This window comes from Tursiops truncatus, chromosome 1, assembly GCF_011762595.2.
Source record: "Tursiops truncatus isolate mTurTru1 chromosome 1, mTurTru1.mat.Y, whole genome shotgun sequence".
NCBI lineage: Eukaryota > Metazoa > Chordata > Mammalia > Artiodactyla > Delphinidae > Tursiops > Tursiops truncatus.
In genome coordinates this window covers 150457085-150483008 of record NC_047034.1, presented here as the reverse complement: position 1 = coordinate 150483008, position 25924 = coordinate 150457085, and the positions used below count along the sequence as shown (strand labels likewise).

At 60.0% G+C, this 25924-nt stretch overlaps 1 protein-coding gene across 1 annotated transcript; it reads left to right on the top strand.

Annotated features, from left to right (window-relative positions):
* Positions 1–747: 747 nt before the first annotated feature.
* On the top strand, positions 748–22236 carry FOXO6 (forkhead box O6). Its single transcript, XM_033836944.2, has 2 exons — positions 748–1821; positions 20043–22236. The coding sequence occupies exons 1-2, from the start codon at positions 1408–1410 to the stop codon at positions 21306–21308; spliced, it is 1680 nt and encodes a 559-aa protein (XP_033692835.1). The 5' UTR covers positions 748–1407; the 3' UTR covers positions 21309–22236.
* Positions 22237–25924: the final 3688 nt, after the last annotated feature.

Below are 25924 nucleotides of genomic sequence, written 5' to 3'. Positions count from 1 at the left end.
TAAATGAACGAGCAACTTCTCCCCAAACAGGATGAAATTTGGGGCAAGTGTTTGCTCCAACAGCCCCTGCAAGAGCCTCCCACAGACTCTAAAGCAGTGGTTTGCAAAGTGTGGTCCAGGGTGCATCACCTGGGAACTTCTCAGAAATGCAGAGTCTCAAGCCCCAACCCAGACTTACCAGACTGGGGCACAGCAATATGTTTTAACAAGCTTGCCAGGTTGATTCTACTACACGTTAAACTTCAGGCACCCTGAAAGCCCACGAAAAACAACTTGCAGATGGAGAAGCCAAAATTGTGGCCAAGCCTGACCCAGAACACAGGTATTCTTGACCCTCTCCCTTTCTCCAGCCCAGGGCACAAAGAAGAGGAGAGCTCCATCATCCACCCCACCAGGTTTCTGGAATGAAGACTTGGAAACACCGGGGCGGGGTGGGGGTGGGGGTGATGGGCGTGTCTAGAAACAGGGGCGGGGCATTCCTCCCAGGAATAGAAGGCGGAGCCAAGTGCTCTGAGCCCCGCCCCATCCCCGTTGCCCCGGGAAACCCCGGGTTGTAACAATAACCGGCTGACGCGCTTCGGGGAGGGATCCTGCCGAGTCCGTGGGCGGGACAGCCCTGCTGCGGACCAATGAGAGCGCTCGGGCCTCGCCCCCGCGCCCCCTCCCCCAGCTCAAAGTAGGGGGCGGGGTCGCACCCGCCGCTCCTCCCCTGCTCCGTAGGCGGCGCTGTTGCGTGCTGGGGCTGCGGCAGGGTCGCCCGCGTCCGGGAGCCCCGCCCCCCCACCTCCAGCCCGCGGGCGGGGCACCCGGCCGGCCGAGGATTCCACGGCCGCGGGCGGGCACGCCCCGCCCTCTCCCGCGCCGGGCCCGCCCCCTCCCCGTCCCCCGCCCATCCGAGGTGCAGCCGGCGCTGAGCGCGGCAGGCGCGGGAGCTGGCGCTGGAGCCGGAGCGGCGGCGGCGGCGGCGGCGGCGGCGGCGGCATTCACGGGGCGGCGGCGGCGCGGGCTCCGGCACGGGCTCGGGCTCCGGCATGGTGCAATCCGGCCCCGTCCCGGGAGAGCGGGGCCCGCGTGCGGGGCCGGCGCCGGGGGAGCGGCGGCAAAGACGGTGGCGGTGGTGGCTGCAGGCGCAGGCAGGCGGCAGGTGCTAGAAGCGGGGCTGGGCGAGGTGTGTGCCCGCTGGGCTCCGGGGCCGCCGCTCCCTCACTGCCCCCATCTCTCCCTCCCTTCGGGCTTCCCAGCGCGTCCAGCCCCCTGTCTCCGCGACCCGGCCCATGGCGCCCCGCGGTTGAGCCGGCGCCGCCAGGGACCCCTCCCGCGGGCCTCCCCGGGGCGCGCAAATCCCAGAGCCGCCCGCCCACCATCCGCGGAGCCCCCCTCCCCTCCTCGCCCGAGCCGGGCGGGACCATGGCTGCGAAGCTGCGAGCGCATCAGGTGGACGTGGACCCGGACTTCGCGCCGCAGAGCCGGCCGCGCTCGTGTACCTGGCCCCTGCCGCAGCCAGACTTGGTCGGCGACGAGGACGGAGCGCTGGGTTCAGGGGTTGCCGAGGGCGCTGAGGACTGCGGGCCGGAGCGCCGAGCCACGGCCCCGCCGATGGCCCCAGCGCCGCCGCTGGGCGCGGAGGTCGGACCGCTGCGCAAAGCGAAGAGCTCCCGGCGGAACGCGTGGGGGAACCTGTCCTACGCCGACCTCATCACCAAAGCCATCGAGAGCGCCCCGGACAAGCGGCTCACGCTCTCGCAGATCTACGACTGGATGGTCCGTTACGTGCCCTACTTCAAGGATAAAGGCGACAGCAACAGCTCGGCCGGCTGGAAGGTGGGGGCGTCCGGCAGGGGAGGGGGTCTGGAGTCGTCGGCTGGGGCTTCCAGGGGCTGCTAGATGCGTCTGGGCTCCCGGCGGGCGGTCTAGAGGGAGGCCCTGGGGCACCCCCAGGAGTCACAGAGTGTGTGCCCAGGGCGTGGGGCCGGCCGGCAGACAGGCGGGGGCGTGCTGGGAGCAGCTGTGTGCACGCTCTGGATGCGAGCTGGGAGGTCTGGTGGGGTGACAAGGGACTGCCACTTTGAGGCACTCTCGAGGGACACCCTCACCCCATCCTTGGGGGCATAGCAGAAGAACCTATTCTCGGGCCTCGTACATTGGGGACCCCCCTCTTAACCCCACGAGTTTGCTTTGTGTTACTCTTGTTTTACCCTCTCCACCAGGGCACCCTCCTTAAAGAGCTGACATAATGACTTGAGGCCAGTGGCTGCTTTCCTCCCAAATCTTTCCCACTGCCCTCCCTGGAGCTGGCCGCAGGGTGAGGAATGCGACCCTAGGCCCACAGTTCTTTCTGTGGTGCCAGGAGTTCACTCTAGGGCACCAGCCAGCCTAGGGTGGGGAACTGGTCAGGTGACCTGAGATCTGAGTTCTCCATGGGGCAGCTGCTGCCCCCCTTGCTTGGCTCAGCCTGGTGGGCTGGTGACGATCCCTGCTGGTGTGAGGGCAAGGTACTGAGACCTGGGGATCTGCCCATGACCACCCCAGGCTGTCTTCCACTTCCCTGGCTTTCTGAGCCCAGATGCACTTGGGGGAGGGGGAGAGGGGAGGGGCACCCCAGGGAGGCCTCAGTACCAACCAATGGAAAGGGGGGAGCCATCTTGGGCGACGACAGGGTCTTGACGGGATTGTGGCCTCCAGACCCTCCCCTGGCCAACTTGTTGGGGCGTGGGGATAGTCGATGCCTTTGGGGGAAAGCAGACTGGGGTGGGGTGGGGGTCGGGCCATGCCTAGGGCCTGTGAGCTTTGAGACTCCCTGTGGGAGAGGGGGGTCTCTATGAGGGAGGCATGCCTGAATGGAGGGAAGGGGCTCTGGCTGGTGGTGCCTATAGGCAGGGTCAGAGGAAGGAGGTGTGCTGGGGGAGGAGGGGAGGCTTGCGGACATGGACAGCTCAAGATGCCCAGGGGCTGCACTGTAGGGGCCACGGTGCTCTGCCCTGGGAGCCCATGGCTCTCAGGCTTTACGCTGGCAGCTTCTCTGTCTGTCTGTGGCCACTACTGGGTGGGGACACAGGCTGGAGGGGCCCACATGAGTCTCCTTCTCCATCCTCTCTCCGGTCCCCTTGGGCTCAGCCCCCTCCGGAACACTTGTTCCTCCTAAATGGGTCCTGCCCTTGTGCTTTGCTCCCACCTCCCTCCCATGTACTGTCCCACCCTTCACTTCTCCCTGTAGATAGTCCCTGTCCTCAAGGGCACAGAGTTCAGATGCCTCTTCCAGGAAGCCTTCCCTAACCCTTTTTAGCTAGCTCAGGACTCCCTCTTCTCTGGCCCTCTCCCTACCTGTCATAGGGCTTAGTCTTTTGTGTCCTGTCTCATTTCCCTTCCCCACCCGCTTTGGAAGACAGTGGCAGCGTCAGAACAATCTCTGTGCCCACGGCTCCGAGCATAGAGCCTGGCACTGGGAACTACCAGTGCATGTCTGGTAAAAGAGTGAAGAAATACGTGGATAGTGAAGAGGGTGCTGAGGCCAGGGAGGGTACTATGGGCCAGAATAAGCCAGGAGGGCTTCCTGCAGGAGGCAGAGCTCCAGCTGGGCTTGATGGGTGAGGGATGATGGGGAAGATGGCAAGAGGGAACATGAGGCTTGAAGCTGGGAGAGAACTGCAGTTCACTGAGGGTCTCAGGGCCAAGCCCCGTGCCAGGCACCTTCAGGCATCTGTGCCAGGTGTCTCCTTTAATGCTGTCTGCAGTCCCTGAGGTGGGTTTTACTGTCACTACTTATAGGGCTGGGCACTGAGGCAGGGAGTGGAGGAGTGAACTGCCCAAGGTCACACAGTCAGTAGATGGGAAAACTGGATTCCAGTCCAGATGTGTCTCCCTCCAGGGACCCAGAGCCTCTGGAATAGTGTCCTGCTGGCACTGGATGTGGGAGGGGGACACTGACAGCTTTCAAACAGGGGCAGATCTAAATCCTAGACTGTGATTGGGAAGGTACTTGGAGATAATTTAGTCCCATGAGTTCATTTCTCAGACTGTGAGACTGAGGCCCTGGAAGAGAATGGGACTCTTCTCAGGTCATCAGTGAGCGGCAGGCCCTGGATGATGGCCCAGGCCTCCCGCCTGCCCATTGGATGCAGTTTCCACTGCACCACGCTGCTGGGGACACACTGGTTCTCCCTGCGCCTGGGCTCAGGAATGCTTGTCCTGGGCTAGGGCATTGGTGAGGGAGCCTCAGCCTTGGGTTCCTGACCTAGGCCCTGGCAGAGACCCCCAAGGCACTGGAGGAGGGCTGTTCAGAGAGGCCCCTGGCCTTTCCCGTCTCATCTCCTCAGTGGCTGTCCTCCTTCTACCCCACCGCCCATCCAGCTCCCCAGGGAGCCTCCTTCCCCTCTCATTCCTGTCCCTCCTAACGCCTGTTCCCCCATTCCCAGTCAGTCCCTCCAGGGCCCTGGTGGCGGGCTGTTCCCAACTCCCAGCCACCCTCCGGTTAGCAGAGCCTGTGGTACACCGCAGGTGCCAGGGCTGGGGCCAGGGACCCCATTGTTCCTTCTTCCCTCCCCTCCCCCACGTAAGTGTTGCACTTGAGTCCCTGGAGTGTACCGAACCCTGTGCTAGATGGAGTGGGGGGACCGAAGGGGAAGGCGTTGCACCTGCTTTCAGGATGCATCAGGGCTCAGCCAGTTCCACACGCAAGCCCTCTGTCTTGCAGGCAGGACTGGGGGCCGGGGAGTGGGGGTGGGAGTAGGGGTGTGGGGAGAGTGGGGTAGGTCCCTCACAGAGAGCACTTGATCTGGTCTGTCTTCTCTGGGTCGGCGGGGGGGTAGAATTGGGGAGAAAGTCTTCCAAGGGATATTGACTGCATACGCAAAGGCAAGGAGGTGGAATTGCGTATGTTGGGTTTGGGAGACTGTTGGGTGTGCCAGGCTGGAACCAAGGGCTCCTGGGCAGGGCTAGGAGCGTGGGATAGCAGGGCTGTGGCGTGGGAAAGGCCGAGTGAGGGCCCTGTGCTTGGCCTTTGCCCTGTGGTCCCACCTGTGATGTGGGAAGATAGTTCAGAGGTGTTGCAGAGAGGAATTGGAGGAGGCAAGATCAACAGCAGGCCTAAGGCACCCAACAGGCTGAAACCCGAAGAGAGTCTGGGCTTGGTGCTGGGAACACCACCAGAGAGGCTGGTCGTGTTGCCGTCAGGGCAGAGGGTCTCCAGGCCTGGGACGAGGGCTTGGACAGGAGTCTCCCTCCCTCTCCAGTGTCCCAAAAGTGTGGATATCCCACATCCAGGTAGAGCCTCCTACTTCCTCTCAGACACTCTAGCCCCACCTGCCTCCTCCGGGAAGCCTTCCAGGCTGCTCTGGGTCCTGGTGCTCCTTCCACTTAGCGCCCTTGGAGTTATTCCGCCTGCTTTTGTGTTTCCAGGCTGCCAGCTCCCCTGGGAGCTCCCAGGCCAGGCTGGGGTGCCTCCCATTCCTGTCCACGGGACTGGTGGGGGAGGAGCCCAGTGGATGGGGATTTCCCTTCTCCCTCAGTGCCTGGAGCAGCTTGGCTGTTGTGGGGTGGGATCGGGTGGGGGGGTGTCCCCCCCATCCGGCCCAGGCGGGCCAGTAGGTCCTAGGTGGGGTGGGGGCTAGAGGGGAGGCACTGATCTGAGAGGCCGGGAGGAGGGTCCTGCTACAGCCCGACTGAGCGGTGGTTGTGCGTGCAGGGGCTCCCCTTTTTCTCCTCCCCCCAGCCCGTTCCAGCAGGGCTCCCTCCTTCTTCTTTGTCCTCCGGGGATCCCCAGCCCCGAGGGCTGGTGGAGGTGCGGGAAGAGGCGGTGTGAGCCCGGGTTGGGGGGTGTCCTCACCCCCCGCGCTGCACGAGCGGGGGGCTGGCAGCTGCCCGCCTCCTGGGCACGAGCCCGTGCCAGCCGCTCCTGGCACAGTTGCTGGCACGCCCGGCAGACTCCCACGGCCACCTGCTCACACCCACCCACGAGCGCTGGCGCGCGGCGGGCCCTTCCGGCTTCCCGGGCCTCCCGGCGCCCCTCCCTCGCCACCGCGCCCCTCCCCCCCAGTCCTCTGCTCCCCGAAGGCCCCACACTCTGCCCGCCGCGTGGCCCGCCCGGCGACCCCCTCCCCAGAAACTTGGGGAGCTTGGGAGGCAGGGCCGCCGGGAGGCCCCTGGGGTGGCTGCGCCTCTGCGGGGAGAAGGGGGGGACCTGGAGGCAGACAGACAGACCGACAGACAGGGTGAGGGCCCCCGCCTGCCACCTGGCGCCGCTCCAGCGGGACGATGGCGGGCAGCGCCGTGCCAGGCGGTAATTGCAGACAGACTAATTTAAAGAGATGAGACGGTTATTTTTAACTCCTGTTAAGGTAATGAACGGCGCTTGGGGGGGGAGGTGTGTGCGGGTTCGAAAGTTCAGCGCCCCCCAGCCGCCACTTTCTGCGGTTTGGGGCTCCCCTCTCTGCACGCCCTGAGGACCCAGCTCAGGACTGAGTGGAGTGGAGGGGCTCTGTCAGAGAGGGGGAAGGGCTCAGAGCGCCGGACAGCAGGCGCCCACCAGCCAAGCCCACATCCCCTCAAATCCTGTCCTCCATCCTTCCAGGTGGGTGTTAGCATCCCGGTTTCCCAGGTGGTGAAGTGACTTGTCTTAGGGTCACATCCCTAAGAAGTGGCAGACCTGGGAACTGAACCCCGTCCTGTCCCCCAAACTCAAGCATTTCCTCCTGTGCCATTGGGACTGGAGAGGAGGGATTTGGGAAGGGTGCAGGCTTGTTTCTTGCAGCCCACCTTCTCCCATCTTTGAGTGGCAGCTGCTGGTGGCCACTCCGTGGGGTCCTGGGGGCTATGGAAGCCCGTCTCTCTATGTCTTGTGAAGGGTGAGGGTGTGGTCGCGGGCCGCGTGTGTGGATGTGAGCTATAGCAGGGGGAGCCCCCTCCTCACCTCACTGTCCCCCTTAACTTGTGGCTGACTCCTCAGCACCCCTTTCCTATTTGCAGCCTGTGGCCTGCCTCCCAGCTTGGGAGTGGGTACCTGAGAAACAGGTACACATTGGTGCCCACTCCTTCCACACCTGAGTCTGACTTTGGATCTCCAAGAGAGGTGGAGCCCATCACCCGCTTCCAAGCCTCCTTCCCAGGTCAATCCCTTTCTCACACACTCCCAGGGACCTGGAGCCCGCAAGCTCTGGGACTGCCCGTTCTGTTGCTAGACAAGACCTTCAAGTTGTTAGGCCTTCCTTCCTTCTCCCTGGCCATGACCCATCTCTCTGGAGCATCGCTCAGGGTGTCCTAGTTCAGCCCTTTGGGGTCTGTTGGAGCTGTGGAGTCGGGAGTTGGTGAGTGGTGGGCAGAGCACCTGTAGGGGACCCTGATCTAGCGTGTGTGAGCTGGAGCAAAGCTCTCTCCCCTTCTGGTCCGCAGTGCTCTCATCTGTGTCCAAAGGGCCTTAACTCACTCAGTCTGTGGCCCTTTCGGGGCTGTGACTGACGAACCCTCTGGTTCTAGGAGCCATGAGGGGTTAGTTGGGACTGAGAGCACAGAGTACCTAATGGGACTTATCATGGGTGGAAGCACGTGAGTACAGGTGTGGATGGACTCAAACTGGGAACTCCTGCTTGGGGCTGCCTACCCTGCCCCTGGCAGTACCCAGGTGGCAGACAAACTCAGGGCACAGTGAAGGGAGTGCTCCTGGCAGTCCCAGCTGGCTACCAGAGCAGGCAGATGGGGGGTGCAGGGTGTTAGGTGGGCATTAGCAGAGGCTCTGGGGCCCTGGTAGGGCGCTCAGGGGGACAGCTGGATCTGGAGCGCCCCCCTTCCTCCTGGCATCCTGGTTACCATGGAAACCAACTCCTGTTTGGGAGGGTTTGGCTGTCTGCTGCCTCTCCCCACCCCCCAACCCATATGTGGAGGTGGGAGGGGGGCCAGGTGGCGTGTGGGGGAGGGGCCTCCCACACCCTCCCCCCCCCACCCCCGCCCCGGGCCTCCCTCTTTGCAGAGAAGCCTTTCTGGTCTCTAAGGGGGATGCCTCTTTTGGGAAGGGGAACGAGAATTCAGAGGATTAACGCCTGGATGCTAGGCAGTCAGTTGGGCACTTCACATAAATCCTCTCATTTCATCCTCCCTGCCTCCTGCCAGGTATGTGTTAATAGCCCCATTTTGCAGTTGAGGAAATGGAGGCTCAGAAAGATGAAGTCACTTGGCCAAGGTAGCATAGCTGAGACGAGGCTGAGCCTAGATTTAGATGCAGACCTGTTTCCTCCATGTTTCGCCATCTTCCAATGCCAGTGTAGTATCAGCCCACACCCCAGCCAGCCCTCCTGCCCCAGGGCTCACTCATGCTCGCTCCAGAGCCCTCCAGGGCTCCTCAGTTCCCCTGGGAGCCAACCAAGCCCAAACTGCTCTGTTTGGACCCCTGGGCCCTCTGCCGGCCTTGTCCAGGCCCTGCCCTCCCTCCCACTTTCCCTGCTGCCTCTGATCCCAGGCAGCCCTCACACTGCCATCTTTATACCTGACACTGGAGTTCTCAACCCAAACCACTGCCATTGTTACATGTTCACCAAGGCTGCTATCGACTCTCATGGATTGAACGCTGGGGACACCCCTCAGAAACTAGGCGGGTGCTTGGGTAGTTTGAACAAAATCCTACCTCCCAGGTGATTCTGGAACCCAGTGTGTCTTTCTGAGAATCTGCCTTAAATCCTTAGTTGTTGGCAGAGTTACCTAGAAGCTTTTAGGTAGTGCAATCTGCAGCCCCTGTCTCAGTCCCTCTGTATCAGACTCTCAGTGGGTGGGCTTTGGAATCTATATTTTAACAGGTCTGTCTGATGACGGGTCGGATTCTGAACCGATGCCTTAGATGGTAGCTTCCTCTGCTTCTGCTTGTGGAATCTTAGTTCCCCGACCAGGGACTGAACCCACAACCCCTGCAGTGGAAGCATGGACTCTTAACCACTGGACTTCCAGGGAAGTCCCCCTCCCATCTTCCGCTCCCAGGGTGGACCACCTTCTTCTCTAAACAGGCTGCCCAGATTGAGCCCACATCTCTCCTCCTCACTCTTTTTCTGGGTCCTCCAGGGAATTGAGCCCCATGCAGTCAGCTCCAAGGGACTGAAACACCACAATACATTCGCCTGCCCTCCGTGTCTGATGTGCTGTGCCACTGAGAGCCTTTGGCTGCCGGAGGGAGGGGAAACGTCGTGTACTCAGCAGGCCTCTCTGGCGCTGGCCCACAAGGAAGTGGAAAGTCGCAGCCCCTGCTCTCTGCTAGAACCCTGTCTGATGGGGGAGGCGAGACCATGTGTACAGCGCGGTGCTGGTCTTACAGGATCCAGTCCTGGGGCTGTAGCGTGCCAGTCCAGGCCTTGGCTACCTGGCCCCAGTCAACCTGTACGGCCACATCACCCACCCCAGCGGTCTTCTGACCCTTGCCTCAGCCACACAGAACTCTTCCAGCTCAGGGTGGAACAACCACATGCCATGACAGGTGTGCTTCCATTTAATTTTCACCGCAAACCGTGAAGCTGGTACTGCTACTATCCCCGGTTTGCAGATGAGGAAAGTGAGGCTGAGAGAAACAAAGTGGCTCTCACAGTATCCCACTGGAAGGGACAGAAATGAAACTCCCCTGGGCTACTCCTCCCTAACCGAGTGCTCTGGCCAGGCCAGTCCGGGCTGGCCGCTACCCCGCTGCCCCCCAGCCCTAGCACTGTCTCTCTGATTTCCTTTAGAGTTTGGCCCTGGGGCTTCCAGCCTCGGGGGTGGCTCTGGGATCCCTGGTACCCCTTCTCAAATCCAGAGCTCCCAGAGGGAGGGAGCTGACATTGTCCGCCCCCCTCCATCTGCAGGCCCCAGGGCTGATGGCCGCTTCCTCTACTCACTTTAATCCAGGCCTACACCCACTGGGCACCCAGTGTGCAGCACTGCTCAGAGGAACTGGACTGGCTCCCTGCCCTCGAAATGCCTGCAGGTCCAGCTGGGGAGATAAGATGAGGATAAAAACTACCCAGGGTCATGATGGAGGGCCAGATAATGAGCTACGGGAATTTGGAGGTGAGGGGGGAGAACCAGGCAAAGGAGTCAAACCCTCAGGACTCCTTAGGAGCCCCATAGGGTCTGGCTGTGTTAACCGGAGCCCAGCAGGACTTGAGGCTGGGGAAGCAAGCAGGGGCTGGATGGCGAATGGCCTTGAATGCCACACCAAGGAGCTGGCACTCCAAGCTGTGGGGGATGAGGAATGCCATGGGCAGAAAGGATGGTATGCAGGGTTGGGGTGGGGGGAGAGACTGGCTCAGGTGCCCAATGTGGGCCCAATACTGGGGTCCAGGGGAGAAGGTGAGCCTGAGAGAGGGTGGAGGCCCCAAGATTCCAAGATGCCTGAAGTGCCAAGCAGCACCCTTTGGTGCCTTGAGGATCTCAGAGGTAAGACAGAGTGGTGTGGGTAGGAGTCTGGAGGCAAGCAGCGAGGAGCAGTCCTAGTTCTGCCACTTACCCTCTGTGTGGCCTTGGGCAACCTAGCTTCAGTTTCCCCCTCTGCAAAGTGGGATAATAATAAGAGTTATGTCCAAGATTTGTCGTGAGAATTGCATGTAAGGAGAGTTACATGTAAAGTCCCCAGTGAAATCTTAGCAAATACCATTATTGGTATTCATTGCTCTGGGAAAGGAAAGGAGATACCTCCACATGTGCTGTGTAGGGTAGGGGTCCTGGGCCCTGATCCCTGAGAGACACTGACTTGTGTATGTGTTTGGGGTCGGGGGTAGGATTTCTTCTTCTAGTCCCTCCCGTTCTGTCCCTGGGGTGTCAGAAGATCAGGATGTCCAAGCTTCATCCTGCCCTTAGGTCCAACCACTGCTCTCTAGCCTACAGAGCCTTCCCCATGGCCTTGGGAAGCAAGCAGGCAGGTTTTAGGCACTGTATGTTTACAGGCGAGGCCAGTGATTTACTCAAGGTCACCCTCGAATCCGGGGCTGCCTGCCCCTGGACGCTGGCTCCTCTTTGCCCACTGGCAGGCTTTGCGACCTTGGGCATGGTCCTTCCCTCTCTGGCCCTCAGTCTCATCTCGGGATCCGAGTTCACCTCCCCCAACACTCTGGGAAGTTGTGATGCCTCCTCCACCCCTCCAGTCCCCTCCCCCTGTCCTCAGCTGGCCTTGCCTTCTTTTGTAACCTGAGCTGGGGCCGTGGGGGAAAGGGCTTGCCCTCAGCCAGAGGCACCTGCCAGCCGAGCAGATGTGAGTGGATGGAGGCCCGCCCCCCCCCCCAAGCCCCTAGGGGGTCACCTGCTCCTGGCTCGGCAGGGCTGGTGCTGGAGCAGGCAGTGCTCAGCACACCCAGGCCTGGCCTCTGGCCTCTGCCCCCGGAGTTTACCCTGAGCACTTGTTCATTTTTCAGCGGACATTCGTGCTCCAACATGCCCTGCAAGGGCCTCTCGGGCTCCAGTAGAAGACAGATGGCAGATGAGGGCTGGTGCCCCGGTCTGGGTGGGCTGCCCCGAGCTCCTGGAGCCCCTCGGCATGGGGACAGAGGGCCAAGGGTGGCCCCTGGGGACGAGGGCAGTGTCTATGCGGGTGGCCATGCCCCTGGGAGAGCAGATGGTCCTCTTGGCACCATGCCCACTCTTTCCCCCCCTTCCCCCCCCCCCAGGAGCCAGCCTGTAGGGCTGGGGCACAGCTGCTGAGCCCTCCCCAGAGCCAGGCCCGGGGCAGGACTGGGTGAGGTCACCGCAGCTGCTCCCAGGGCCGGGGGCAGGGGTGTTGGATGTGCTGCCGGCAGAGGGAGGGAGGAGGCTCCGATGAGGAGAGGCTGGGAGAGGCCTGAATGGCCTGGCATTTACGGATCCCCTTTAGTCCTGGAAGAGGGAGGGAAGAGTCTGTGGAGAGGTTGCTGAGCCAGTGTGGACAGCACCTGGCACCCCCTCCCCAGGGGAGCTTCTGTCTGGCCTAGGCTCCTCCCTACAGGCCTCTCAGGGTAGGAGGAAGAGCAAGGGCCCTGGGTGTGAATTCCTGCCTCAACACTTACCCACCTGGGCAGGTCAGTTGTCTCTTGAAGCCTCAGTTTCTCATCTGTAAAGTCAGGATAATAAACGAGCTCAGAGGTTTGTTACAGATACTCAGTAAGATTTTAATTGTTGAGTGCACAGTGCACCGAATGCTCAGCAAATGGTAGTTTCTTTCTTTTCTCACTTTGCTGAAGTCTCCTGAGAAGCCAGGGGAGAAGTAGGGAGGTGGCAGAGGCAGCAGGAACCGGAGGGGAAACCGGGAGGGAGGAGGCAAGGCCTGGAGCTCCGGCCTGAGGTCTTGTTGAACAGAAACGACACAGAGTTGCCCGGCCTGAGCGGTTCATGGCTGCTGAGAGTTCCGACCTATGTGTGGACTTGCTGTGAGCCAAGGACTGCCCCACAGAGTTCAGGTGGGGAGGCAGCCTCACCTAGAGTTCTACTCCAGCATGCAGGTGGATTTTTGCAGTGGCGCTGAAGGGAGGAGCAGCTATCTTTGGGGCTTGCAGAGCGGGCTAGGAAATGCTGCACAGCTAGCCCTGATGGAGCGGCAGGAACCACTTGAGCAGAGAGCGAGGGAAGGGCACAGGGAACAGAGTGTGTGAAGGCATGGAGGTGTGAGACATGCAGGGTGGCTGGAGTCCCAGATGGGTTTAAGGGAATGGAGGTAATGAAGCTGGAGAGCACCAGAGGGCCCTTGAATGTCAGTCTGGAGTTGGACGCAAGCGCTGGCGGCACGAGGAGCCATGGGCTTTTGAGTAGGGGTGAGCTGGGACTTCTGCTGCTGATTTGTGTACTGTCCAGGCTGGGTGTGTGGGTTCTGTTGTCTCTGCGGGGGCAGGGGTGGGGACGCCAGGGCCCGTCCCTTGACCTCACGCCTTGCTTTGGACATTTGGTTCCTCCTGGCCCCTGGCTGCTCACTTCTGTTCCACTGCTGAGCCCAAGCCCATTCACCTGTCAACACCTGTGGCTCTGATGCCCCCACCTACCCTTCTACCCTTCCTTCACTACACACCCTAGTACCAAGGGTTTGCATGTGGCCTCAGGGCCCTGAGGTCATCCAGGCCACCCCTTCTGCCAGGAATCCTGTCTGGACTGAGTACTCCAGGCAGCAGAGCCAGTGACCCTCCCCCCCCCCCCGCCCCCGCCCCCGGCGCTGGCCACCCTCCCCCAGAGTCTGTGGCTCTCTCTGAGTCAGGTGTGTTCCTGGGCCAGAGGGGGTGGGGTGTTGTACAGAGCTGTGCCTGGGGCTGAGACAGGGAGTCAGGAAGACTCTTGACATGTGGGATCTCATCCAGTTCCCAGCCACGCTCCCTCCCCCACGGACGTTGCAATAGTTACCCTCTTTTACGGGGGAGGCCCAAGGTCACATGGATGAAGTTGGGATTCCAACTCTAGCCCTTAACCCTTCTTTATGCAGGAAAGGAGGGAAGGAAGCGGGGAGAAAGGAAATGGGAGTCATGGAGGGGATCAGAGCACTCACGCACCCCAGAGGTGATCTCTGCTCAGGAAGGCACTAGAGGGTGGAGCTGGATCACCACCCCCACTGGACAGTTGGGGTCAGCTTCCTGAGGCAGGGGCCGGGCTGAACCTTGGACAGCGATAGAGCCTGGAGAGGAATCCATACCTGGTTTTGGACGCAAGACCCAGAACTGAACTGGGAGGGTCCTGGAATCCCCTCGGTGCCAGAGGCCAGGAGGTAGCACGGGGCTTGTGGGTGGGGAGCACAAGACTTGAGTCTCCTGTCTCTGATGAAAGCCAGGAAGATTGGGCTTGAGAACCAGGGCAGGGATGGCCTCTGAGGTGGGCAGCAGGGCAGTGTTCCCCGCCCCATTGGCGGTGTGGGTAGGAAGAGCCTTAGCTTTGGAATCCGACAGCCCCGAGACCCAGACCTGGCTCCATCACTTCGCAGCTTCATGGCCTCAGGAGTCATTTAATCCACCTGAGCCTCAGTTCTCCCCCCCACCCCACTTTGTAAAATAGCATTACCTACTCACGGTTTGCATGGCTGTTAGGATTCAAGGAAGAAACGTATCTAGAGAATCGAGCTTAGGTCTGGCACATCGTAGGTGGTGCCCTTCTCCTGCCTCGGTATTTGAGCACGGGCCAGTGGTGTGTGAGAGCTGGCTTGCACTGGCTCGTGAGAGCTGATCGTGCACACTTCTTCCCAGTTCTGCACTCAGTGACATCACGCTGCCAGCTTAAAATTGGCTACGATGGGAGTATCCATGCCACAGAAATCAGCAAATGCTACAAATCGAATCAGGTGGGTTTTTTTCCCCTGTTGGAGAGCTGAAGGAGATCCATCCCGTGGGCCCTCTTTAGCTCTCGAGGGGACCAAATGGGAGGTGGGGCAATGGTCGAGGGCTGGCTGGGCCGAGCAACCTAGAACTCAAAGTCCATGGGCCCTTTAGGGCCTGGGGAGATTGGATATAGTCATCGTGCCATGCAGCCCTCTTTAGGCAGGGGACAGCAAATGGTGGGACCCTGCTTCTCTCTCCAGACTCCCCCTCTGCCCCTGCTCTTCAGCCCTGAGATCTGGTGGGCTCTGGCTGGAGAAGTAAGGTTGGACGAGCTTGCGCTATCAGGGAGTGAAACTATGCTGGGAGGAGAAATGAGGTTGTGCTGGAAGATAAACGGGGTGTACTGTCAGGGAATGAGGTGGTACTTGGAGGCAAGGTGAGGCTGCATTATGAGATAAATGAGGTTGTACTATCGGGATGAAGTGTACTTGTAGAAGAGATGATGTCCCGCTGGATCAGTCGGGTTGCACCATCAGAGAACACAGCCACACCGCAGGAGGAAGGAGAGCCTCTGACTTGGAGGATAAATGAGGGTGTCCTGCTGGATAAATGAGGGGGCCCGTCAGGTGAACGGAGTGCTGTTAGCGAATGAGGTTGTACTTGCTGGATAAATGGGACTGGTGTGCTGGATAAATGGGGTTGTGCTGTCAGATGAATGCATTACCGCTCGTGGGCGAAGGGTGTCCTGGGAATAGATGAGGGTGTCCTCTTGGATAGATGAGCTGCCGCTACCAAATGGCTGAGACCCTGTCCACGAGGGAGGCACCGTCAGCAAGGGCGAGGTTATTCTGTTCCCACAGGGGCTGCTGCAGCGTCTTCTGGCCCATGTGGTCCAGGCTGTGAGAGAGCTTGGCCACAGCAAGCCTTGGGTTCCCCAAGTCTATCTGGGGAGCAGGAGCGAGCAGGTGGGGCTTGGGGTGGGCAGCCGCCTTGTTCACCCTGGGAGCCCTTCTTCCCCTTGCACAGAAGCCCCTCCTCTCTGCGCTTCCTTCTGTGGCTCCGACCGCTCCTGCCTTTCTCCGCCCCATGCTTGCTTCCCATTCCGGCCTGTATTCCCCTCTCTCAGCCCAGTTTGGAGAAGCCCCTATCGTGTGCCAGCCACTCTGACAGTCTCATTAATTCTCCCTGCCATACAATGTTCCCCCCCTTTTCTGTCTCTCCTTCATTCAGCAAAAATTTATGAAATGCCTAGCGTATACCAAACACATGGGGTCCGGTTACAAGAAAAAAAGGGGGGACAAAAATCCCTCATGGAACTTATTTTCTAATATAAGGGAAACCAGACAATAAATAATAAACACAATATAAAGAAATTATATGGTACTTTAGAAAGCGCTAATTGCTTTAGAAAAATTCAGAGCAGGCTAAGGGGGCCGAGAAATGGCAAGGCAGAGAAGCACTTGTTAAAAAAGTGGGTGGGATGGGGCTTCTCACATAGGTGACATCTGAACAGAGACTTGAAGGAGATGAGAGATGGATGTGAGTATCTGGGTGAACAGTGTTGCCCCTGCGACCGAGGCCCCAAGGTGGGATGGTGCCCCGGCAGGTTCCTGGCAGCAGGACAGGGTCAGGGCAGGAGCTTGGGAGGTCACGGAAGGGCTTGTGGGCTACGGCAAGGCCTTTGTTCTTTACTCGGAGTGAGATGGGGGCATCAGAGCGTTCTGGGCAGGACTGGTTGTGGTCCACGTTATTTACAGGATCCCTCCAGCTGCTGCCTGGAGGGAAACAGGGTGCAAGCAGGTAGCTGTTTGAGGAAATGGAGGTTCAAAGCATCTTTTGCTCCATTGTTTGTGGGTGTTGAAGCCAAGACTGGAATCCCGTGCTCTTTGTCCCGTACCAGCCTCTTCTCCCTGGTGCCTGAGGCCCCAGGGGGCTGGCCTCTCGCCCAGGTTCTGAGGGAGAGTAGGATGGGCATGGGATGTCACCTACTGTCCCTTCCCTCTGCCCCTTGATGGTCTCTGAGGCACTGAGTCAGGGAGGTCCCATCTCCCCTGGGAACCTGCCCCAGGCCTGCATGGAGGTGTGGGAGGTGTGAGGCCCCAGAATCCGGGCCCAGCTTGCGCACCAGGGGAACCGGGGCATGCCGGGGCCGTAGCTGTGGTGGCGGGTTGCTAGGTGACTCTGAGAGGGAGCCCTGGTTACTGCTGCCTGGTAGAGGCGTCTCCCTCACCTCCTCCGTGGCCTCTGGTCTCCCAGGAGGCCTTGTGGGCGAGATGTGATCGGCGCTTGCCACTGGATCTTGGCCGGGAGCTCTGATGGGTACCAGGTGGCTGGGACCTGAGTACCCAGAATGGGCTGCAGGGCCTGGCCTTGCCTCCTGGGGCACAGCCCTGGTGCACACCTGACGAAGAGCCTGGCTCAGCAGACCAAGGCCTAGGTCCTCGCCCGGCTCTGGGCCACCTCCTTGGGTGACCCTGGGCAAGGCACGGCACCTTTCTAGGCCTCAACTGCCCCATCCATCTGGCCTGCAGAATCCCTCCGCAAGGGCCTCGTTTTCAGTGAGAGCGCCAAGGGAGGGTGCCGAGCAGGCAGGGCTCCAGGTACCCCTGCCCCACCTCCGATGGCTTGAGTGTTGAACACTCAAGTTTTGCATTAGATTCCATTCACTAAAAAGGTTCCACTACTTTAAAAAAAAACAAAAGTTTGAAAACCTCTGGACTGAATGATTCCAAGAACTTTTTATTGTCAGACTGAAAAGGTGCCTGGAATCCAGTGGCCCATCTCATCAATTTATGGGGAGGGAAACAGGCCCAGAGAGGAGGAGGGACTGGCCCCAGGTCAGGCTTGCCGGGGAAGGAGGGCCACCAAGCTGGGGGTCAGGAGGCCTGGGCTCGAATCCCTGGGTGAACTGGGGCAAGTCCCTTTTTCTCTCTGGGTCCGACCAGCTGTGGTTTTGGGCTGGGGCTCAGGGATACCTGGCTGGGCAGGGAACAGAGCGGGGAAGGATGCAGACCTTCATAGGCCTGGAACATGTGTTCTTGGTGGTATCTAAAACATTTTTATTGATATTCAGAAAATTTGGAAGTATTACGGAGTACAGTGCGAGATTCCTTTGAATTCTACAAAGGAAGCACAAGACTTATAGGAATTTTGACCTTGTAACATGCCCCCAGCTTCCCATACTGCCAGCTTCTAGGGTTGGTTACATCATGGAAATTTTCAGAAGAAATGGAGGACTGGTTTCCTAAGATTCTTTGGAAGTTCTCTGACTTGTTCTCTCTGCCATGGTGGAACGTGAGGTCCTTTAGACTCAGAACGAGACTAACCTGAAATCAGTGCCTGGCTCTGCCACTTAAACTGTGTGATCTTTTCAACTTACTGAACCTCTCTGAGCCTCACTCGCCTCATCTTGACTAGGGCTCACAATCCCTGCGTTGTGTGGAGACTGATAGAATGTATTCTATCAGTACTTCCAGTACTCAGGGCTGACCTGGCAGGTACTCGGGAGGTGCCCGTACTTGGCGGTGTCCTTCCTCCTCCCCCCACCCCCAAGCACTCAGAACCGGGCTGGCACGTGGTGACACTGATAAAGAGGTGTAGCCTGACTGACCTCCAGCTGGAGAAGCTGGGAGCTGGAGCCTCTGGTAAGGCAGATAATCCCCCAGGGGAGGAGAACTGAGGCCTCTGAGGCCCCCCCCAACCAACACAGGTGTTGGGAAGGGGCTGGGGAGCCAGGTGCAGGGGCGGGAGCAGGAGAGGGGCTTTCTACTCCAGGGAGCACCACTCCCTGGGGGTCCAGCTCCCCTCCTCTCAGGGGCCCAGGAGAAGCCAGGCAGGACTATGCTGGGACGGGCCTTGAAGCCCTAGCTGTTATCTCCCAAGACCAGAAAGTGCTAGAGATAGGGAGCCTGGGGCCCTGAAGAGTCAGGTGAGTACCTGGAACTGGGGGTGAGGGGTGGGAGGGTGCCCTGGGCAGCAGGGAGGACCCCTCCTTCTGGAGACAGGCGGGAAGGAGGCAGGAGGGAGAGCCCTCGCGGATCAGAGGTTCTGGAGCTGGGCGGATGAGAGCAGGTCCGTACGCCAGGCAGATCTGGAGTGGTACCTGGCATTGCCGCCTGTGGGACCGAGGGCAAGTTACATCACGCCTCTGGCCTCCATGCCCTGGTACATGAGATGGGGTAATGCCAGCTCCCCAGAGTTGTTCGTGCCCAGCGCAGTTACACTCAGGGCCTGATACTGAGGATTGTAGAGACAGAGCGGGTCTGTGGAGTGAGCTAAGAAGTGAGGTCTTCTGGCCAGAGTGAGGGATTTAACCAGCGTTTATGGGCACCTGGTGTGTTCACCAAACACCCACACACGTTATCTCAGGTGATGATCTAACAGCCTTCTGAGGTGGTTACTGGATGTCGCCCATTTTTTTCAGAGGAGCTCACTGAGGCATGGACTCCTAGAGATTGAGTCAATAGCCATGGTCACATAGCTAGGTGGCTGAAAAGAGCCAGGCATCCTGCCCAGCCCTGCAGATACCCAAACCCCTGCTGTTTCCACAGCAGTGCCTGAGCCAGGAGGTCCAGGCCACCAGCAGGGAGGCCTCAGAGGTGGGGCATCGTAGGCCCTGCAGAAGTTCTACTCCTCCCGCTTCTTGTGGGGAGCCAGGTCAGTGGAGCTGTGGACTCCCCAGCCTTCCTCTGTCCCCAGGACAGGCCTGGCAAACGCAGGCAGTGATATGGGGCCCAACAGAAATTTAGAAGAGGATATGTGTAGGTGTGCCTAAGGTGAAGCCCAGGGAAGGACCAGGGGCAGCCGAAGGGCTCTGTGGCCTTGGGCAAGCCACTGCACCTCTCTGAGCCTCGGTCTTCTTGTCTGTAAATGGGCCTGATGCCACGTGCTTTGTGGAGATTTTGTGAAGGTTCCACCAGGAAGGGGCTTTGAGGGCAGAGCTACTCTGCATCAGGTGGGTGGGGAGGGGAGGGGAGGGAGGGCTGCAGCCCAGAGGGGACCTGGGCTGACCTGAAGGTGGGCAGTGAGCAGAGGCGGGGTCTGGGGTCTTCATGGCCAGTGGATGTGCTTTGAGGGGCTTGCTGGGATCCAAGGCCTCTGTGGAGTTCACAGAAGCTCAGAGAAGTTGGGGGAAAGTCTGGGCCTCTACCCACCTTGGGGACACCTAGCCTATTCTGCTTTCCCTGGTCAGGCCCTCCCAGCAAAGGGTTAATAGTCTTCTCTACCTGCAGTTGCATTTTAAAGACACGAAATTAAAGCAGGTAATTTATTCTCCCCACACACGAAAGAGCAATTAGTTCTAAACAGGGCTTAATCAGTCACCGCGAGATTGATTTCTGGAGCCCTGGGTTTTCGGGCTCCTGGCGCCATGCCAGGCTGGCAGGGTGGTGGGGAGCGGACAAATGAGCCGCAGCGGCATGAGCCCTTACATAATCTGCTAGGGGGCCCTGGCAGCCTGGCTAGCCCCGGGCGGGGCTTGGCTGAGTTGGGGGGGGCTGTCTTTGCTCCCCCGCTGCAGGTCCCTTAGCAGTTGCCTCCCTGGAAAGGCTAGACCCAAAGCTCTGGCCTCACCCTACAGACAGTGCCTGTGTGGGGCAGGGGAGCGGGAAGGATGGGGCGGGTCTGGGGTAGAGGATGGATAGTCTGAGTTTGTCCGACCTGGTACTTACACCTGTTCCCCCCTTCTTCCCTTTACCCTTTCATCTTCCCTATTTCCTCCCCCTCCGCCTTTTGGCTCCTCTCCCGTTCTCTTATACTCTCACTTCTCTATTTCTCCCACTCCTCTTCCCATCAATTACCCCCTCACTTCCCACTCCCCACCCCTATCCTTGTCTCTGGCCACAGAACTCCATCCGGCACAACCTGTCTCTGCACACCCGGTTCATCCGCGTGCAGAACGAGGGCACAGGCAAGAGCTCCTGGTGGATGCTGAACCCTGAGGGCGGAAAGACGGGCAAGACCCCGCGGCGCAGGGCCGTGTCCATGGACAACGGGGCCAAGTTCCTGCGCATTAAGGGCAAGGCCAGCAAGAAGAAGCAGCTGCAGGCACCGGAGCGAAGCCCCGACGACAGTCCCCAGGGCGCGCCAGCCCCGGGACCCGTGCCTGCCGCGGCCAAGTGGGCCACGAGCCCGGCCTCGCACGCCAGCGACGACTACGAGGCGTGGGCCGACTTCCGCGGCGGCGGGAGACCCCTGCTCGGGGAAGCGGCCGAACTGGAGGACGACGAGGCCCTGGAGGCCCTGGCGCCGTCGTCGCCGCTCATGTACCCGAGCCCGGCGAGCGCGTTGTCGCCCGCGCTGGGTGCGCGCTGCCCGGGGGAGCTGACCCGCCTGGCCGAGCTCGGGGGCCCGCTGGGCCTGCACGGCGGCGGCGGGGCGGGGCTGCCCGAGGCGCTGCTGGACGGCTCGCAGGATGCCTACGGGCCGCGGGCCCGCGCCGGGACGCCCGCCTACTTCGGCGGCTGCAAGGGCGGTGCCTACGGCGGGGGCGGGGGCTTCGGGCCGCCGGCGCTGGGCGCACTGCGCCGCCTGCCCATGCAGACCATCCAGGAGAACAAGCAGGCCAGCTTTGCGCCGGCCGCCGCGCCCTACCGCCCGGGGGCGCTGCCCGCTCTGCTGCCGCCACCGCCACCCGCGCCCAGGGCCGGCCCGGTGCTGGGCGCGCCCGGGGAGCTGGCACTGGCGGGCGCGGCCACCGCCTACCCGGGCAAGGGGGTGGCCCCGTACGCGCCGCCGGCGCCCTCGCGCAGTGCCTTAGCCCACCCCATCAGCCTTATGACGCTGCCCGGCGAGGCGGGCGCGGCGGGAGTGGCGCCGCCGGGCCACGCGGCCGTCTTCGGGGGCCCCCCCGGCGGCCTCCTGCTGGACGCGCTGCCGGGGCCGTACGCGGCCGCCGCCGCAGGGCCGCTGGGTGCCGCGCCCGACCGCTTCCCGGCCGACCTGGACCTCGACATGTTCAGCGGGAGCCTCGAGTGCGACGTCGAGTCCATCATCCTCAACGACTTCATGGACAGCGACGAAATGGACTTCAACTTCGACTCGGCCCTGCCGCCGCCGCCGCCCGGCCTGGCTGGGGCCCCGCCCCCCAACCAGAGCTGGGTGCCGGGCTGAGGGCCGCCTCCCGCGCCCTCGGTGCCCTGCCCCGCCCCCCCCCAGGGGCCTCTGTCTTCCCATCCTGATCCCCGGGTCCCCACTCCCATTCCCGCTCCACGGAGGGGATCCAGGAGGCAGCCCCATCCCAGCTAGAGACATCCCTCGGAAGCTGACTGCTGAGGGAAGTGGTAGGGAGGGGCTGGGGCACCCTGCCATTCTTGCCCAGACTCCTGAGACCCGCTCCCCCTACTCCCAAGGGCGGGAAGCCTGGGAGTGGAGGTTGGATTCCGGGCTGGGTGGGAGTAGGGAGGAATGAGGTGGGCCGTGCTAGTCTGGGAAGCCAACCGGGAGGCGGGGCGGGGTGGGGGGGCGTCTCCGAATCTTCAGTTTCCTTTGCGGGGCCCCCGCGTGACGAATCGCCCACCCCAAAGTCGAATCTGATTCCCAATTGACACGTTCCCACTGGTTTTAGCCTCACCCACCCCAAGCCAGGAACCCCTCCCGGAAACACACTCACACCTACCTATTGGCTGTTCACCTTGAGCTGTCCTCCGGCCCTAAACCACTCTCCGACCTCCAGCCCCACAGTTCAGCCCCGCCCACCCATCCTTGCCCGCCTCAGTTTCTCCCCTCCCAGGTGGAAGTCCCTCTCCCTTTCCGCCCGTCCCCATACCCCAGTACTGGTCTCAGCCTCCCCAGTGGGCCTCAGCTCCGGATCCAGCCCCCCAACCCGACACCCCTTTCTCCGTGCCAGTCCTGGCTCCTCTCTCCCATATTTATAAGTGTCCGGTCGGGGCGGTCTGTGGGCGCGGCGTCCCCGGCGCATATCGTAGGCAGTGTACCGTGGCCGTGCCGTCAGCGTGTGCGTGTGCGTGTGTGCCGTGTCGAGGCCGTGTAGAGTGCATTGTACAGCATATTTTCATGAATAAAATTGTTTTAAATATTTCTCGCGCCTTGGGCTAGTAGGGGGAGCTGCGGAGGAAGAGGATAATTGGTAGGGATCATGGAGGCGGGGGTCCCCGTGCCCGAGCCCATTGTGGCTTTGTGTCTGAGTCTGTGTCAGCATTCACTGATGTCTGTCTGCTCAACACACTGGTTAAGCGCCTACTGAGTTTTGGATGCTGGAGATGTGCCTGTGTGGAGCTCTGCACCTGTTTCTGTGAACATGTGCATGCAGGAAGTTTCTGGCCTGGGGATATTCTGTCCTGAATAAGCTTCAGAGTTGGGAGAGAAGGCACAGATATTAACTGAGAACGTGTTCATGCCAGGTCCTGTATTAGGTATAATTTTTGTTCCCGTTGTACAGATGAGAAAACGGTCAGAGAGGGAAAATGGCTTAGGAAGGCAGGCAGCGATGGTGGAAAGGAGGCCTTTGAAGGCACACAAACTTGTGTTTGAATTTATTCCCTGCTTTTTCCAGCTGTGTGACCTTGGGCAAGTTTTCAGCCTCCACCTTGCTTTCCTGGTCTAGACCACAGGCTAGTACACCTATTGCATGGGTTTCTTGTGAGCAGTAAATGAGAAAACATATGTAAAGTGGCAGCACAGGTCCTGCAATCATTCATTCATCCATGGAAAATTTAGTGAGCACCTGCTATGTGCCAGGTCTTATACCAAGCACTGGGGCTACCATGGAGAGCAACAGAGGCACAATCTCTGCTCTCAAGGAATTTTGAGGCTCGAGGGGGACAGAGATGAGTAAATGGGCGATTTTAGATCAGAGATGTAAAGAATGGAGGAAGCAGGGGGCTGTTGTGGGAATGAATGCGACAGCTGCACCCATCCCGGGCTTGAGGAGTCAGGGAAGGGTCCTGGAGGGGGTGCTGTCTCAGCTGAGCCTTGAAGGATGAGTTGGCATTGGGAAGGGAAGGGATTCAGATAGAGGGAATGGCATGATCAGAGATCCAGAGTCAAGAGATCATTTGGATTCCAGAACAAAAAGCAATTTAGCATGGCCAAAGCTCAGAGGTGGAAAGATGAACAATGATGGGGAGGCAGGTGGGCCAGAAGGGGCAACAATGGGAGAGGGTCAGTGGCCAAGCCAGAGATGCTGATGGTGACTCAAACCAGGAGGGACGGGGGAGGGAAGTGAGGCTGGAGGGGGAAGGATGAGTTCACATATATTTTGGCTGTAGAGTCACTGAGACTTGGTTGTGAATTGGATACGGGGAATGAGGATCAAACGATGCCTGATTCTGGTTGGGCACTTGGGCAGACAAGGCCATTCACTGAGATGGGAAACTTCAAGGCAGGAGGAGCCCTGGGGAAGACGGTGCGCTCAGCCTCAGACAAGCTCACTTTGAGTTATGCCTCATGGGACCCCTTGAGATTTGGGACGGATGTTTGGGAGCATATGTACTGTGTGAATGGCATCCCCTGGCATTGGGCAACATGGTGGCCCAGAGATGTCCAGCTGGATAATGGGCTCAGAAGCCCAGGAAGGTGTCTGAGCTGGAGAGGGAGATCAGAGAAGTAAGAGTACGGAGGTTGTCATGGAGGTGTTGGGAGTGGCTTGGCGGGTGGTGCAGAGTGGGACGAGCAGGCGAGCCAGGTCTGCTCAGAGGAACACCTTAGAGCACCTTGGCACAGGAAGGGAAATGCACTGGCTGAGTAGAAGCAGGGTAGGGAGGGGAGGAAGACCAGGACACTGTGGGCTCCTAGGATTTGTGAAAAGGGCCTGGTCCTGGAAAGGAGCGCCCAACACTCTTCTTAGAGCCTCACTTTCTTGGTCTGAACGATGGGGCCGTAGCACCAGTCTCAGATTTGTTTTGAGGAGCAAATAAAATTGGAATTATTCTCTGAGGTCACTCTCCTGGCGAGGGGCAGAGCTGGGGTTCCTGCTCGAATGTGTACTTCCAATGCCAGGCTGCCCACCTCTGGGGAGGTGGCTGTGAGCAGAGGAACAAAGGAGATCAGAGCCAGCAGGACCTGTACTGGTTCTGGGCTCAGTTGGCGGAGGGTGGCGAGACCTCCCTGTGGGGTGTGGTAGGTGTCCTCGCCGGGTGGTGAGCACAGGGATGAGCTCTCCCTTGGGAGTGATGCCTCAGCCCCACCCCACAACCAGACTCAGGGACAGCCCAGCTGGGTCTGGGCTCCATCTGGGCTGCAAAGCTGCCCTAGGCTGATGGAGGCTGGGCTGCTGTTGTGCGTGTGCAGGTCTGTGTGTGTCCATGAAGCCCCATACGCATCTGTCCGTGTGGGCCCATGCGTGTGCGTGCGCGCGTGCGCACATGCTGGGAGGGGGCAGGCTGAGTGATGGTTGGGGTCTCCTTGTCTGAGTGTGCGCACGCCTGAGCATTTGTGTGTGTGTGTGTGTGTGTGTGTCTGTGTGTTGTGGGAATGACAGTGTTTGCAGCTCCCAGTGTGCCCACATGTGTGTCCGGGGCTGTGGAGACCGTTCCTGTGTGAGCTGTGCGCGCTGCGTCGCTGCGTGCCTCCCTCTCTGGGTGTGTCTGCCTGTCTTGGCACATCCCTCTCTCCGGGTGGACTAGAGCTGGTGTCCCCCTGCCAGGAGCATCTTCTGGGCAGATCTGCTGCGAGAGGGGAGGGGAGGGGAGAGGAACAGAGGAACACTCCCAACCCTGGGATGGGCCAGACTCTTGCGCAGGGAGCAGCGGGACCACCTCAGAGTAATGGCTGAGCTCCGCCTGGCTCAGGCCAGTGGTAATTCCAGAGACAGCTCTGTCCTGCTGGGACCCATCAGGAGAAAGGGGGCAATACCCCTGCAGCTGGGGGTCCGCAACTGGCCCTTCCCTGCCAGACTTGGAGCCCAGCAGACGCGCCCCCCTCCATGCCCACTCCCTGGGAGGCGTCTGACACATGATTTATTCATAAAAAGCCATTATTTGTGCCAAAGAAGAACCGAGCTGCTCGCTTTTTAAGTGCTGATAATGCTCTCAGACTCCTTGCCTCTCCTCCTCGCCCCTCCCCTCCCATCTTCTCGCTCCTCTTTTCTTCTCTCTCACCATCCTTTCTGCAACTTGCCTTTCTACCCCATTCCCCTCCTGTTCTCCATCCCTTTCCTGTTCTTCTCACATCTCCTCTTCTCCCTTTCTTCATTCCCCTCCCCTCTCACCACATTCACCTCTTCCCCAACCACTGCTCAACAATTCGGGGAGGGAGGCAGGGTCACCAGAGCCTCAGAATCAGTTGTGCCCAGATTGGGGAGGGCCTGGTCCAACCCGGAACCCAGTGCACCCCATCTTCCACCTCAGCCTCCACCTCTTCAGGACCAGGGCAAGGTTGGGAGGAAGGGGAGCAGGCTGAGAGAGGCTGGGGGTCTTCGGAGGCTGTCAGGATCAGCTCCACATACTACAGGGTGTGACTTTAGTGCCCCCCCATCCTTATTAACACCAGACTCCCAAATGGAACATTCAGTCTAAATTAAAATAGTGTACTTGCTATGCAAATGCAGGTTCAGGGCAACTCCCTAGGCCTGCTTTTCCCACCAAATGCCCCCTGTAGAAATTATGGGGTCGCCATTATTTAGATGGTACCAGGGGAGTCTGGCTTCAAGGAAGGCACGTGGGTCCCCATCACAGAGCGCCCACAGAGCACAGGAGGCAGCAGAATGAATATCATAGATGTGAGTGTACACACACACACAAGGTTCTTAGAAGCAGACAGCACAGATC

What these genes read in the sequence shown, in the direction of transcription:
- FOXO6 (XM_033836944.2), top strand. Translation starts at nt 1,408, where the DNA reads ATGGCTGCGAAGCTGCGAGCGCATCAGGTGGACGTGGACCCGGACTTC. An exon ending in ACAGCTCGGCCGGCTGGAAG is followed by an intron (nt 1,822 to 20,042) that starts GTGGGGGCGTCC and finishes CTCTGGCCACAG; the next exon opens with AACTCCATCCGGCACAACCT.